Source organism: Vidua macroura, chromosome 3 (assembly GCF_024509145.1).
Source record: "Vidua macroura isolate BioBank_ID:100142 chromosome 3, ASM2450914v1, whole genome shotgun sequence".
Classification (NCBI taxonomy): domain Eukaryota; kingdom Metazoa; phylum Chordata; class Aves; order Passeriformes; family Viduidae; genus Vidua; species Vidua macroura.
This window is the reverse complement of record NC_071573.1, coordinates 30,294,815-30,310,983: the sequence shown is the minus strand read 5'-3', so window position 1 is coordinate 30,310,983 and position 16,169 is coordinate 30,294,815. Positions and strand designations below refer to the sequence as shown.

The 16,169-nt window shown below is 50.3% G+C and overlaps 1 protein-coding gene across 1 annotated transcript; it reads left to right on the top strand.

The window, feature by feature from the left end:
• The first annotated feature begins 11,411 nt into the window (after nucleotides 1-11,411).
• Nucleotides 11,412-15,802, top strand: SIX2 (SIX homeobox 2). The gene is made up of 2 exons (XM_053973454.1): nucleotides 11,412-12,006; nucleotides 14,581-15,802. Exons 1-2 carry the CDS (start codon nucleotides 11,447-11,449, stop codon nucleotides 14,882-14,884), a joined length of 864 nt encoding a protein of 287 aa, XP_053829429.1. The 5' UTR covers nucleotides 11,412-11,446; the 3' UTR covers nucleotides 14,885-15,802.
• The last annotated feature ends 367 nt before the right edge of the window (nucleotides 15,803-16,169 follow it).

Genomic DNA, 16,169 nt, shown 5'->3' with positions numbered 1-16,169 from the left:
TGGTATGTTAATGAAGATATTACAGAAAAATCTCTTCAGTACTAACTCACTTTTTCACCAAGTTTATCAACAAACAAAGTGGCAATGAAAGAATTTAAGTTATACATCAATAAAGAGCATGGCCCATAGTTATGCCACAATAGCATGAGCTTGTCAACTCTACTGCATGTTTCATCATTTGTGAAAGAAATAGATCTGACTAGAAATACGTAGAAATAGAAATAAGTAGATATTCAGAACACTTTGTTTCAGGAAACTTCCCACTGATTTAATGAGAGGATGCAGGGAAGGCTCACACCATATTTATAAAAATATTAAGTCTGGATACTCAGGTGTGTGTGCATGTGTGCATACATTATATATGTACATGTACAACACATAGAGGCACACAGAGAGAATTTTTTTCCTTTATTTTCCTGGCTAACTAGTTATTGAATAAAATAGAAGATTTTAAGGTGTAAAGGTTTGAACTTCTGCAAGAATTTACCCTGGGTAATTCTTCAGTTTCAGTTCTGAGGTTTATCTGATTTTGATCCCCTGTGGCTCCCAAATTTCAAATAGCTCCTTCTAATTTACTGGGGATATAAGGTGTATCAAGCTGAACAAGAGACAGGTCTTCTCAGATATGGGTATTTTCTCTCTATTTTCACTCTTTCCCATTTTTGCTATTAATCTAAATTGGCACTCTAATGGTCAAAGCAAGTATGTGCTGGATTTTAGCATAGAAAATACTGGACGGTCTTTCTCAAAAAAGTTCTATCCAACATACAAACTTGTTATAAATGATTATTACTAAATAGAATGTGTTTATTGTAAAGTTTATCATTAAAAGATAGGATTACTCAAGTTCTAACTTCTAATGGGAGTTTGGAGGGCAAGGGTTGACCTTTGGAAGTAAGGTTATATGGTTCTTTTGATTTGTTTACATGAAACAGGAAGGTTCTGCTGATTATTACAGAAATCTGCACTCTCCTTTCTGTATGTTAATGGAAAGTTTTTAGAAGGAAATATTGAGAGTTCTGTACCTAAAACAGATTTCATAAAACTCTACATTCTTGGCAGACTAGTTAGACATATTTAACTTATGTGTGCCTAATCTGGATTTTTACAGGATTTCTCTATCCAACAGTTCTGCTAGTTGTACATTAATTCCATGCAGAAACACACACATCTGGGTGTTAACATTTGTACAAGATTTGATGGGTTGCATATTTGCCTATGAATTTTCAGATGTGGGCAAAGAAAATATTATTTCTTGGGGACTAGATAAGGAAATAGTTTAAGTCTTCACATGACATCATATTATTCAGCATCAGATTATCAACCTGTATCACCACACAGTACACAGTAACTAGTTGTTCATTTAACATATGACAGAAAAGGTGTCTGCTTCACCAAATTGTACATATCATGATCATTTAAACTTTGTAGCTTCTATAGTACTTAGAAAAGTGTCCTTTGTGCTTAAAATGATTGAGCAAGAACCACATTATGGGTCTCCAGAGATCAAATAAGGTTTCTCAGAACCAAAATAAACACTTGTGTGTGCTTAATTAATGAAGGTTACATAATATCAACAATATCTCAATGCCTTCAATGTCTTGAAAGACTAGCACAAAGGAAATATACACAAGGAATAAGATCTTGCACTTCTTAGCTGCTTTTAGTGTACTCTAAGAGACATAACCAGAGACATAAATGTTCATCTTCTTGTCCCCAAGGAATAAAATCCATTTGAGAGCCATAATTTTATAATAATTAATAATAATGTGACTTCTCTTCTGAAAATGCTTGCCTGACACTGAAGAAAAAAGTTTTATGCATTTTTCAGAAACCGTTCCTCCTTGTGGAAATGCTGGTCCCGTAATACTGCCAAGATCTGTGCCATCCTAGACTGTCTGCCACTCTGTGTGCCGGATGCCTAACTCGTAGATGCCTGAGAGAGGTTCATTAACAAAATTTCAAACTTTTATTTTCATAAAACTCCTTCTATTTCTTATCTCATGGCAAATCCTATTTCTTATCTCAACAGCTTCCAACCCTCCAATAGTGTCTCACCTAGCTGAAAACTTCATCTTATTTAAGGCCAAAGATCACTGCAGTCACCCTGGGCTATCATCCAGCAATCCCTGGATCGTTTGTGATGCCTACACCCTCTTCTGGGATGTTGATGGGACCAAGCTCGGACCTTTCAGTTTACATTATTTGTTCATTCTTTTTGCCCTAATCCTTTAAATTAATGGCTCCACCTTTGTCCTCTATATCCAAATGTCTCAAAAACAGTTTGGTGGATCAAGAAAACCATCTTCAGGCACATCCCTCTCCTTGATATATTCATACCACTCATTCACACCTGCCAGCCACAAATCCAGTTTGGCACTGAGAACATTTCCTTCCCTTACGTGCATTAAACATGCTCATTACATTACAGCTTTCACGTTATAATTCACATAACTCACCCAATTACACTTCTTTATTTTCTCTCTTCTTGAAAGCTGAGGCTCACTTCATGATGACTGTAAGGCCCAGTTCTCAGACTTCTTGCATGCCAAATGCTGCTGCTAACCTCCTTCCACTTAAAAATAAACAGGAACATATCACCCTCACCCACAACTGTATTTACTTCAGGATGCTGATTTAAAAAAAAAAAAAAAAAAAAGAGAGAGAGAGAGAAAAATAATTTTATTCTCTAAAATTCTTCCTAGACTTTGTCCAGCTTGTCTCAGGTTCTGTTCATTTCTTCCACCACTTGTCATATATGACTGAAATGAAAAAGAGTTCAAAATTAAGGTAATGTTAACCACATCACTCTGATGTGGTTATCTTACTGTTTAAGAAAAGTTTCAGATTTAAATAATTTACAATCTCTTTTCCATGAATTAAAATTAAATAAAAGTTAATTAAAACAGCCAGACTACATAAATACACATAAATTCATGTGTGCGTGTGTGTGCATATTTAATCACTTTAAAGACTAATTTCCTTATTATTTTCTACCCAGAGCAGGCAGCTGACAAAAAAATTGTAGTTGCACAAGAATACCATGCCTTGCAGCTCAGTGTCACTCAATGAAATATTCAGCCCTATGCCTAATATCAGCTTCTTCAGCAAGCTATGGTGTGAATGAAACAACTAAAAATTGCTGCAGCAGAGGCTATAAACTCAGTTAGAAGAATGAAGAATTTCTGTGTCCCAAGATGGTGTGATGTTTAGTCCCACTTTGCAAAGGTGTTTGAACTATGTCTATTGCTAAATAAAATAGGGCTGACATCCCCTCTCTGTTCCTGACGCTAAGTAGCATTTGTCACTAGGTCTTTGGGCCTTTTGGTGCCCCTATGGTTAAAAAAAAAAAAAAAAAAAAAAAAAAATTCTTGTGAGGTTCTAGTTCTTAGTATCAGAGATAATATAATGGAATGCATTGTAAATTGTTCAAGTGATATTTTCACAACAGGAAGCCAAAGGAGGGAGTGGACTGAGAGCTTGGAAGGGACAGTAGAAACTTCTGGAAGAGTGTCAGAGGACTAGAATAGTGCAGGACAGAGGGAGTCAAATCAGGTGCCATCTGGTACAACCAAAGTTGTGCCTGGGTGCATGGTAGCAGCCAAATGGTGTGCTTAGCTCATGCCCCCTCCTCGTACAGTGTAGCATCAGTGTGTGCTGCCATCAGCATCTGCTTCCAGGGGAGATTTTGTGCCCTTATGCACCTTGTGTACACATGACGTGGCTGTTAGAGGAAATATGATGGGGGTATGGTACCCCAGCAGCACACAATCTCAGTCCTGCCTGATGAAGTGACTTAACTGACTGAAACCAATTCAGTGTTCACTGGGTTGGCCTTTTCTATATCTTAAATAAGCAATAAAGTCAATCTAAGTCTAGTAATAAAGTCCTTGTTTATATGGAAAATAAAACTGATGAAAAAAAAAAGAAAGGAATGAAAAGGGATACTTCTTTGGGAAGTAAAAGGTCCCCAGCGTATTTGAGCTGATTCAAGAACCTATGAAATAAAGCGGAGAAGACATCAAAGGACAGAGTCAGAACTAACTCAGCAAGAAGGAGGTTGAAACAAACCATAGAGGAAAATACAGAACATTGTCACATTCAGAAGTAGCAAATTTTCCACAGGAAAGTTGATCAGGTTTAAACTGATGTTATATGAAGTATCCAGTTTTCCACAAAGCTGCTCCTGTAGTTTTGATCTGTACACAAAACTTCTCAGAAAAATTGCAAGACATCACAAGCAACTAAATTGAGCTTCCTAGTTTCTGCAAATAAGGCAGAAATATTTATTACAAAAGTTATTTGAAGTTGTAATGAGCTGAATGCATTCTGAAATTCTATGAATTTTCCCTTACAACAAATAATTGTTTTAGTTTTAATTTATACCGTCTCATTAGTTTTTATTTTTTTCCAATGGCAAATCATAGCAGTTATTTAAAAGGGAAAAAAAATCCCAAAACTGAAAAAATAGCAGCTAAATCCATCAGTATTTGAAATTAATATCTGTGTGTTACTTGCTAACACTGCATTTCAGCTTGCCTCAGTCTTGCAGAATTTAAACGATGGATGTTTATGAGCATATTAAATAGCACAGACCATGGAAGATCTTACTCAAGCTCTTTCTACAGTAAAGGGGAAAAAAGTCTACATGTCTGTGTGTAGTGCTTTGTCCCTAAATCTTGGCAAGGATACCTGTGTCTGGGGTTTTAGAGGCTGTACTTCCTTCCCTTGCCATGGATACAGAAGAAGAAGGGCCCCCAAAATCCTCTTGTGTCATTATGCACCAGGAAGGGGACATGAATTCTCTCACTTGCAGGTAAGCAGGATAGTTGGTGGCTGCTGCTAAGATAAGGGATTTCTTGTCATGGCGATGACGTATCACCTTTGACAGACTGCGGAAGACTTTACCATGCTTAATCTATCTGGAAGACTAAAGGATGTTAAGGACGAGCCTTGTTTCCTCTCGGCAGACATGGGAGCTGAGTATTAGAGCCCTCTAGTGAGGTTTCTCAGAGTGCATCCCCGCCTCCAGCCCGTGGGGCCGAAGGAATCTCTTTCCTTCCTCGGAGAGAACCAAAATTCCCTTTGGTGCCGCAGGACATGGCCGGCGGTTTGCTCCCTTTGGGAAAAGACCCCGCGGGAGCGCGGGCTCACCTGCGCCGCCGCCACCTGAGCGCCCCAGAGACGCCGGCGGTGCCCCTGGCCCGGGACCTCCCGGCCGCCGCTGCTGCTGCTGCACGAAAGGTGCCTGTGCTCGGCCCCCGCGGCGGGGATCGCGCACCCACGGAGCCACAGGACTGTGGCCGAGCCCCCGGAGCTGTCAGCTGCCTGGGGAGGGAAGGCAGGAGTGAAGAGAGGGCAGCCTCTTCCTAAAAATACTCCCCGGTCAAATCTCTGTGAGCCAGGGATGGAGATGGTAACAAAAATGCCTTGAATCGGTAGGAACAGTGAACAATCCTCGTGCTTTCCTCATCATCTTGGAATAATCAGCGGAATTAACTGAGGTCGAGGAAACAGGCTCTTGGGTTAGTTGTGGGAGACTGTGAGAATAGGGGGCAGCCATTAAAAGAAACATGATCGCTATTCATCAACTCGGAAGAGGGGAAAGGAGGGGAAAAAAGAGACCTTCGTGGCTGGAGCTCATACCAACCTGGTCTATCTCTGATCAAGAAGATCCCTGGAAACAAGAAGTTTACAAATATTGTCAAATTGATGCTTGTAGTGTGATTTAAGTTGTCAATCCCGCAGAAGCCCACCAGAAGTTTAGATTCAATACCCTGCATTTCTGGCTAGTTATTGCCAATCCCCTAAGGCAGAAAGCGCTCTCTTTATTTTAACCATATGTGCCTTTTGTTGTTGTTGTTGTCTTGTCTGTTAGCTGTACACTTTGTGCCGAGAGAGTCCCCTCGTGCCGCGAAGCATCCGAGGCGGTCCCTGCGGCCGGGAATGGGGCGGGGGCTGGGTGGGCACCGGCCTGGGCCCCCCTTCTGTTTCCCCATGTCTTCTCTCCAGTCGTCTGTGGACTCGGCGGGATCTGTGGGAACACCCCAAATAAATATCCATGCTGGGGTTAACGGTCGGGAGGGTGCTGATGGCAGAACTGGGTGAAAACTCAGCCCCTCGCCCGAGATTGAGAAAGAATAATATAAAAGTAATCAGAACCGGCCGCATTAATCGGCTGGGGGGGCTATCGTGTTTCGTGGGGACCTCGGGAGGCTACAGCGCCTTGAGCTGGGGACACAGTGCCGCCCCCGGAGTCCCATTTCACGGGGGGGCGGCCGGGGGGCGGGGGCAAGAATGTTCACCGAGGCCGACTCAGTCACGTCCCATCAGGCCCTCATCTCCTGATTAATACATCTCTTTCGAAGATGTTACTCGAGCATCTCAGGTCCAGCCGACCGGGAAACCGGCTCCGCGCTGGAGAGGAGCGGCGGAGCTACGGGCGTGGGGAGCGGGGCGGCTCCGTGGGGCGCAGGCTCCGCTCCCGTCGGCTCCCAGCAGAGTCCCCCAGACCCCCAGCACCCCGCTCCGCGCCCCGCACCCACCAGCGTTCTCTTTCAAGCGGAGTTTGTTAGCATAATCAAGTTACCCGCTACATATCTGAAATCCTTGACCCGTCCCCTTGAGGAACGGTGCATTGCGCGCAGGAAAAGCTTTGAATTATTCCTTTCCCCCCAAATCAGGGAACAACAAGCAATTGTTGTTTGTCTTAATTTAATTGTGTGCAGTGATCATCTGCCGTGCTTTCTTTTTTCAGTCGACACAGGAACTTAGTGCCATCTCTGATGGGATAGATTCGGGTTTTAAACAAAACTGGAAAATAAATAAAAGTATGAATAAATAACGTGAGGGCGGAAGAACCCGCAGATCCGGGTTATAAAATTGCCTCTGGGAATCCCGGGTGAGCTTTGGCCACCTAAAGAAGCCCTAGTCCCGCCACGGAAAAACTTGTGAGCTAAGCCCCAGGGCTGGATGGTATGAGGCAGGTAGGCCCAGTATCGCAGCAAAGGTGGCTATGATGCCTTTAAAAAATAAAAGAAAATAAAAGAAAAACCTAGCCGGAGTAGCAGCTTCATTGCGGCAGGCTTTTTGTCTCGGTAAACACCACAGGTTTTAAAGGGAAAGCATATTGCAGTCCCGCCAAAAGGAAAGAATTTTTTTTTTTAATTAAAATATTGTAAAATAAAGGAAGGAAAGAAAGAAAGAAACGAAAACTTGGAGTTGTCTGTCATTTTGATTGCTCTCCCTGCAGTCCTCGCCACGGTAGTGGACATCTGCGGGGAAATGTGTTTCTTTCTGGCATGTGGAAGTTGCGGGGTTTATAATTTTTTCGCTACCCCTGCCGATAAAAGAGCCCTTGGAGGTGGTCCTGTCTTCCTGCCGAGCCCACGGCTGACTGGCAGGAGCGGACGTGTCCACAGCCCTGTGAGAGCGGGTGACAGGTTTTTCCCGAGCCCAATTTGGTGAAAAGGATGAGGTCCGCAAAAGCAGCCGTCGAAGAGGCTGGGGAAAGGCGTCGGGCAGCTTGGGTGAATCGGCTCCTGTGTTTAACAGGAACGATGCGGGCCTGCAACCTCCCATACAGGCTGTTGTCTACAAAGGGACGGTGAAGGCAGAGCCGAAAAGGCGATTTCCAGATAACTGCAGCTCTACTTTGGCACTCACTCGGGGGCACGGAGCAGCTCCATGCAAGGAAAGGCTCCTCGGAAGAAAACCGCCCACCCACACCCCGTTCCTCAGCCAGACTGTGTCACAGCTAATGAAAGGAGCGTCACAATAAAAAACACCTTTTTATTTCACTCATGTTTCCCAAAGATTGTGTTGACACTGATGGCCTCGCACGCTGCTGCGCGGAGGGGTGAGGCGCTTACCAAGTGGGCCTCGGCAAAGTGACAGCCGGGCCCGGAGCGGGTGAAACCCCGGCCGTTGCCGCCCGGCGGCAGCGGAGCCGAGCGAAAATTTGGGTCGGCTCAGCTAAAACTTTCCACGACAGCTAAACGGGAGACAGCTGGCAGTAGCCAGGCGAAAACAACTCGTCGGTCCAGAGGCAAATGTGAGCAGGCGATTCGCTCCTCCTGCCCTGAAATATAATGTCAGGGAAAGAGAGCCTTCGCAAATGCCCAAAAAAGCTCCTCTCCTGATCGCCTATTTCGCTCGCAATGCACTACAATGCGATTCGCCCTGCGCCGCGGCTGTGTAGCCAGTATCTGCTCTGACTTCTAGCCACGTAGGAAAATTTTTCTCTTTCCCTAAAGATAAAAGCAGTTATGCAGAATTTGGATCCAGATGTCACTAATTTACGATTGCTCTAGGACGCAAGCTGATACAGGGTGCCCAGGAAGGGGGTAGCCCTGCCTCTGCCCAGCTCTCCGGGAAGTGAACTTACGTTACATGCAAGCTGCAGCCCGGCTAAGGCAGCCTAAAGTGAAAGCGTCTACGGAGGAGCTGGAGTGTAAACTCTGTACTCACATTTTAGGGTTCTAAGAAAACTCTTTTTCAGGTCTAAACCTATGCAACAGGTTTTGACATCTCCTTTCCAGCTAGGACTAACAGCTGCTCCCGTTCAGATTTAACCACTGTAGTTGTGAGATAGAAAGAGAGGAAGAGGAGTCAGGTATATCCCTAATAAACGTGGGGTGACCGAGCGTGGTAGCATGGAGGAGGGAAACACAGCTCAGACCTCGCTAGCACTTTTCATTATTTCCACGGTCCCCGTTGCGGGAGGGAGCGGAAGGCACACGGTGTGTGCGCGCAGAGGTCGGGGACGTGAAAGGGGATTTGTGGTTTTGTTGCCTTTTCTGCTCAGAGCAACCTTTGAAGTGGCGCGGTTGTACCGTCCCGCCGCTGTTGGCTACAGCTGCGGCTATGAACTATCCAGCCGCTTAGGTTGGCTAGGAAGCGCTGGGATCGGGATACTTTCGTTTACAAACAAGCACAGTTTGAATCCTGCAGAGATCGGCCGGTTGAGGCACTAAGTGGTTGAGAGCTCATTTGGTAAAAGAACGCAGGGAGCATCATGCGAGGGGACTTTACCGACCCGTCACCAACATGCTCGATTTTGTTTTAAACGAATTTGAGCTGTTCTTTTCTCCACCTGAAAAAGAAGCCTCTATTTTCCGTCCCCGGAGGATCCAGGGTGGGAATCGCCCGCTTGCCACTGCTTCCTTATAGCAGCATTCGTGAAAAGGCCGGACGGACAGGTAGGAGGACAACGCAGCTTCCACAGCGGAGTGCGCTCGAGAAAGTACGAGAGTACGCCGCGGATATACACAGGCGTTCGGACATGCTGGGAGCTGGACACGGTTGATCTGCTGCCCCCCTACCCCGCCCTCTTCCTCCTCCTCTTCCTCCTCCTCCTGCCTCCCTCCCCCGCCGCATTTCTCCCGGTCGCAGCCCTGGCGCGGCTTCTCGCCGGGAGTCGCCGCCACCGGGAGCCGCCGGGCTGCGCGCCGCCGCCCCAGCCTCGCCTTCCCCCGGGGACGGCCGCTGCGCCCGCTCGGGCCGGCACGGAGGCTCGGTCCGTCGGCCGCGGAGGCTCAGGCTGCGAGGTGGGGAGCCGCAGTCCGGTGTCTTGTGGCTTCTCTAAATCCCTGACGCGCCGGGGCGGCTAAAAAGGTACCGTGGCAGGAACCCATAATTGCAGAGACCTCTCCTGTCAGGACTGCAAATACCGTAGAAGGAGCTTGTGGGATTAATTATTATTTCTCAGCAAAAGGGGAACATAACAGGCCGTGGAAACTACCCTGAGTTTGTGGCCGGGAGGCTCCTCCCGAGTGCCCTCACCTGGGCGATCCCCGGCGCCAGCCTCCGCCCCGGCGGTCCCCTTTGGCTGCCACCCCGTGCGCCGCTCCCGAGGAGGCACCGCGGTTCCCTACAGCCGCTCATCGCACTCTCTCACTCGACCTTGCAGCTTGCACGACCTCTCTCCCTCGCCTTTCACTTTGTGTAGACCGACAAGGGACGGGAAATGATGCGGGTCCCTGCCCCGCAGAGTCGGTAAACTTAAAACGCAGTTGTGCAAAGGGCACGCGTGGGTGATAAGGGTCCGTTTAATCAAGCAAAGTGTTTCTTTCTAACTTTTACACTTTTACTCGTGTTCCTCTCCTGGATGAAACACCCCGACAAGCTCTGGAAATCCAGCATAAGTAAATGTCCGGCGTCCAGTAATCACAAATGCCAGCGCCCTTCACGCTGGAGCGTGGTGGGACATGGCCAGCGATTCATGGAGAGGCAATCCCTCTCCGGCCCCGTATCATCGTGCCTTCTTCTCGCTCCCGGGCAGGTACGAGAAGCGTGTAATGGGATCCCAGGTCACGAACAGGGTCTCCATTGTACGTGAGAGGCCCCTTCCTTATAAAAACTCTCCAACAGTGGTTACTGGACGCTGGGGAGAGGGTCTGTAAGGGAACGCTTTTAGAAAGAAATTTTTCTGCAAGGGCCGGAGACGGGCTTTTCCTGCCACGGCAGCTGCGGGTGCCAGGGACGGCAGAGCCTGCTGTCCGTCCGGAGCGGCAGGGACGGGATGGGGCTGCGGGATCCAGACGGGACGACGGGGCCCGGCCGAGACAGCGGCTCCGTCCCGCCGCGCCGCAGTGCCCCGCGGCGAGGAGCAGGGGCCCGGGCTCCGCGCTCCCCCTCTCCCCCGACGGGCGCCTGCAGCGTCAATCACGACGGAAATTTCTCCCTCGCTAGCTAATATCTCAGCTCTCAGGGCCGCCTCTGAGTGGATCTGAGCAATCTGTCAACCCAGCCGGGGAGCCACCTCAAAACAGATCGGGTTACCCCTGATTGACAGCGTCACCATGGCAAATAATTTGACTAAAACTATTGTCTTCTCCTGGCAGTCCCCGGGTCAGATAACCGGACCAATCACAGCGCGGATAATCACTTTTCATGCCAGCTTAGAATAATATTATTAAAAAAAAAAAAAAAAAAAAAAAAAAAAGGAGAGAGAGAAAGAAAGGGGGGAAAACTCCGAGAGGGAGAGAGGAGCGAGTGAGCAGGGCTTTACCACTATATTATGTGGGATCTGGCGGTGGGGGGTGGGGGGGAAGCAGGGAGATCCCAAACCGGCGGCCGAGGGGGGTGGGGGTGTGAGAGCCGCGGCCGCTGCGAGCGCTGCAGATAGGAGACAAAAGAGGCACGAAGTTACTCTCGCAACTTGGACTTACAAAAACGAGGCGGCGGCCGGAGGGAAAAGCCGCTCGCGCTCGGGCTCTCGAGACTTTTTTCGTCGCTCTTCGCATTTTTTTTCCCCGGCTCCCGCGACCGCCCCGGGGCCGGGCGCCGCCGATGGCCGCGGCCCCCCGCGCCCGGCCGTGACGCCCAAGCGGGCCCCGCCGGGCGCCGCCGCCCCGGGGCCGGCCCCGCATGCCGGGCGCTGCCCGCCGCCCCGCGCCGCTCCCCTCTATGCGGCCGTAGGGCGCGCGGCGCGGCAGGGCTCACCATGTCGATGCTCCCGACTTTTGGCTTCACCCAAGAGCAAGTGGCCTGCGTCTGCGAGGTGCTCCAGCAAGGCGGCAACATCGAGCGGCTGGGGCGGTTCCTCTGGTCCCTCCCTGCCTGCGAGCACCTCCACAAGAACGAGAGCGTCCTGAAGGCCAAGGCGGTGGTGGCCTTCCACCGGGGCAACTTCCGCGAGCTCTACAAGATCCTGGAGAGCCACCAGTTCTCGGCGCACAACCACCCCAAGCTTCAGCAGCTCTGGCTGAAGGCGCACTACATCGAGGCGGAGAAGCTGCGGGGGCGACCCCTAGGGGCGGTGGGCAAGTACCGGGTGCGCCGCAAGTTCCCGCTGCCCCGCTCCATCTGGGACGGCGAGGAGACCAGCTACTGCTTCAAGGAGAAGAGCCGCAGCGTCCTCCGAGAGTGGTACGCCCACAACCCCTACCCGTCCCCCCGCGAGAAGCGGGAGCTGGCCGAGGCCACCGGCCTCACCACCACCCAGGTCAGCAACTGGTTCAAGAACCGCCGGCAGCGGGACCGCGCCGCCGAGGCCAAGGAAAGGTACGGCTTCCCACGGCTTCCCCCGGCGCCCGCGGCTCCCCGACCCCGCTGCTCACCCCAAGTCTCTCTATTTGCCCTGGCCCCCGCTGCGGAAGGCTCGCCGGGAGGGAATGGGGGCTCGCCGCTTCGGGGGCGCCCAGAGAACCAGAGGCGAGCGAGCTGGGCGCTCGGTGAAGGCGTCTGTGCACCAAAAGTAGCCCCGGGAGAGGCGGCCGAGACCCGTTCCCGGCCGACACCCCACTCCCCGTACAGCCGGCGCGGCGGCCTCGGGGCAGCCCCGGCTGCCAGGGACGCTTCACACGGCCTGCGACGACTCCTGGTTAAGCAGCGCTGCCGCCTCCTGTCCGTCGCAACCCGGCGTGGAGCCCAGTCAGGAGCCGTGGCCGGAGGTGCCCGCGCGGGTTCGCGGCCCGTCAGGAGAGGCCGGCGGCGGCGGGGCCCAAAGGCAGGGGCTCCGCGCCCCGCACAGCTCAGAGCGTGTCCTTGAGGGTTCCCCGGTGCAGAAAGGGGCAGCCGGGGGGCAGCCGGCAATGCGTGGGTCTGAACCTTGGTAGCAAATATGTCCTCTGTCCCGGGCTCCTGGCGTGCGGCAGGAGACCTGGACAAGGACTGAGTGGAGCAACTTCCTGCCTCACTCATGACCTTGCAGCTCTTATTCGTTACCCAGCAAGGTGCTCATGAACGCACGTCAATAGGTGTGTGTTCTTAGGCCGAATATGATTCTGCATTTGTGTTTTTCTCGTTAAGTGGAGGGAAGGGACCATTAATCGCCGGGAAGAGGTTAATGCCTACATCCCTGGCTATTCGGGATGATTTTTCTACCAGCAGTCCCTGTGCCTTAGGAAGACGGTTCGAAGAAACAAAAAGGGTCCTCTTGCTGCGTTCACTAGCTCACTGAACTGCCCGGTCCCTACAGGCAATCGTACGATCGTATGATCTGCGCGGGCAATTAGCGGATCAAAGTCCTGTAGACCCGTGCCTCCGAGGAGAATTCTATCTTTGATTTCTGCCAACCGTGTTTTGGAAACAGGCAGCGCCGCGGCCGCACTGCCGTGCAGCCCCGCAGATTCGAGCACAGATTTGCTCTATTCATTTCCCGAAACTGTGCTAGCGCTTTACTTTTCCTTCAAATCCTCACAAGTGTTGTTTTTACGAGATGTTAGAGATCCTTTTTATTGCTGATAGCAGGGACTCACCTTCAAATATCCAAAGGAAATGAAGGTTACACTTATTCCATTCCTTTTTTTCCCCGAGGAATCAAATTTTAAAGGTCTCCAGAGACAAATAATATTTTTGACATTGAAAAATACACTCAACCTAATATTACACTCCAGGCGTTTGAAAACAGACCATTCATGTGATTGCCATCCACTCAAAGAAACCTGTTCAAACAGAGCTTTCTTGTCTATTTTTATTTTTTTGGCACTAAGTGTCTCCAGCCACATCATGCAGCCCTTAGTGAGGAAAACCCGTCAGCACAATAGCTTAATTTCTCTCGACCAAATCCTGCAGGATAGGGCCCCTCTGCCAGATAGTGTGTTACAAAACTTCCGCATAAGCTTTTAAATAGGCTTGCACTGTCTTCAGTAGTTCAGGCAGAGCAGTGTCTAAAGTATTTCTACGAGGGCTATGCAGGCCTCATAAGCCTTGCCTAGACGGCAACCCCGACCCCTTCTTGTCACTCACATTACCGGGAAAAAAAAAACCATTTATAGATATATAAATATATAGAATATATCTGCAAGGGCTTGGCCCGCCTCCAGCGATTTCTTGGTATTTACCCGGTGATGAATTTCGAAACTATGTCCTGCCTTTCCGAGCCTTTATCGGCAGGCGCACCGGTGGTGCCGGCTGCCCCCGCCGCGGAACCCTGCGAGGGTCATCCTAGCTGCGCCCACGCCGCTCTAGGAGGGGACGGAGGAGCAGCGGCGGGCGGGGGAATATTTCCCGAGAGGGCCGGGGAAAGCAGCGGGTTAACTGTTCGCTTTCCTTATCGTCCATATTGGGCTATGTTTAGAGCTTGAAGCTCAGGGCGAGGGGAAAAAAAACCCACGTCCAGTTACTTAAGCAAAAGACTTTCCCTCCTGATGTGAGGGAAAGTCACATCAGGCTGGGAGGCTGTTCTGCTGCACGGAGCCATCCTGCCTGCAGCTCTCCGGGCTTTGGCCTTTTCAGGAGAAATTATGGCTGAACATCTCTTCAGCTCCTAGAGCAGTTTTAAAGTTAAAAAGTCTTTTTTTTAAATATCTATTTTTTTAAATAAAGTCTTCTTCCCTTCCATTCCGCCCCTTCCTCATGCTGTGCAAACTCTTTGGACACAGAAAATTACAGTTTGGCAAAGTGACACTTTCCGCGGGGCTGGTGGGAGACTGTTCACAAGCTCAGCGGACCTTATACCCAAGTACCAGATGAAGAGGTCTTGGAGGTTGGCAGAGTTTTTAAACCTACAGTTTTTGCACTCCCCTCTGCTCGCTGCTCCCTGGAGCCAGCTCCCCGCCGCCCCCGCTCCCGCGGTGCGCACCCCGGAGCGACGGCCACATGGTGATTTCCCTCCCTCTTTTGTGTTTCCTATAGGGAAAACAACGAGAATTCCAACTCCAACAGCCACAACCCGCTCTCGGCGTCTATGAACGGGAATAAGACAGTTTTGGGGAGCTCAGAGGACGAGAAGACGCCGTCAGGGACCCCGGATCACACTTCCTCCAGCCCCGCGCTGCTGCTCGGCTCCAACCCCGGGCTGCAGCCCCTGCACGGCCTGGGCCACCCCCAGGGCCCCAGCGCCATCCCCGTGCCCAGCGGCGACCCCATGCACCATCACAGCTTGCAGGACTCCATTCTCAACCCCATGTCATCTAACTTGGTCGATCTGGGCTCTTAAAACCGTGTACACGCTCACTCCTTCGCGCCAGCCCTCCTTTCCTCCATTTTTCAGTGTTTTTTTTTTTTTTTTTTTTTTTTTTTTAACCTTTTTTCTTTAATCTTACCAGGGACTTCGAAGCAATGACAAACACCTTAGTGGAAGTGTTGTGCCCTTTGGGAGCAGGCCGGCTGCAGGTTTGCAAGGTAGTGGACTCTGCTGTGAGTAGCTGATATTGTGAAAAGCCTTAAGGGTTGCTTACAGGCGTTTTCAGGCGTGTAAGGACTGTTGGAGCCGTGATTTTCACGGCAGGCTGTAAGGCTGATAGGTGTAGCAGCTCGTTCCAGCCTTAACTTCACAAATCTCTCAGTGTTGTCACTCGACTGGGCCGGTCTGTATGGGAAGAGGCACATTGTAATATTTTTATTTTTGGGGGGGTGGGGAAGAAAGGGGAACGCAAGGCTGCTCTTGCCATGCCTGTTTGAAAGTTACACGTCGCTCCCGTTATTCTATTGTAGTTATGTATCCGTGGCAGGTGTACGATGTACAATTTCAACTAAGAATACAAAAGCTGTAGTCAAAATATAGCAGCAACACGCGCTCTAGGCAGACTCTGTAACCTTCTTGTAGCTGATGCTATGCAGAGAGACAGCTTCTTTGGCCTCGTCCATGTGGTGCTTTCGCCATTTGCTGGGTGGGAAAGGAAGTGATGGCCCGGCTCCGGCCCGAAGGAAGGCAGAGGTAGATTTTCCACTCGGTGTGCAACGCGGGCTGGAGCGGGCTTTAAAAAGAAAACAGGAATTGCTGCTCAAGTTTAGACCTAAACGACAGTATCAACCGCAAGTCACTCACCTTAGTTTTGTTTATTGTTTATATTATGTGAATACATTCTTTGGAAAATATTTCTGCTTTTATTTTATAATAAAATTTAGAAATTTAGCTCGGCGTATGGCTGCTTCACTCGCCCGCAGGGTGTTTTCGGGTTCAGTCCTTAGCGGGGCAGGGCTGGCGTCCTGATGGGGACGCCGGGGAAGGCAGTGTCGGGTGGTCAGAGCCCCGCCACCCTGCCCGGTTTGGCCCGGGCACGTCGGGGCCCTTGCTGGCCCTGTCCGGGGAAGCGCTGAACGCCGGGAGCAGCTGAAGTCGCCCTGCGAGAGCGGAGAGCCAAGGGCACGGGGAAGGACGGGCGGTGCGGGCCTTGGAAGAGGAGAACTCGCCCACCTGCTCTCCGAGGGCACGGCCGTGCAGGCTGCGGGCTTTTCTGCCCCGGTGTCCGCCTGCCCCGGCAAAAAGCCGCCCCCTCTCC

Bases quoted from the DNA above. Each gene is read 5' to 3' on its own strand.
- SIX2 (XM_053973454.1), top strand. From the start codon at position 11,447: ATGTCGATGCTCCCGACTTTTGGCTTCACCCAAGAGCAAGTGGCCTGC. The intron at 12,007-14,580 runs GTACGGCTTCCC...TGTTTCCTATAG, and splicing joins GCCGCCGAGGCCAAGGAAAG to GGAAAACAACGAGAATTCCA.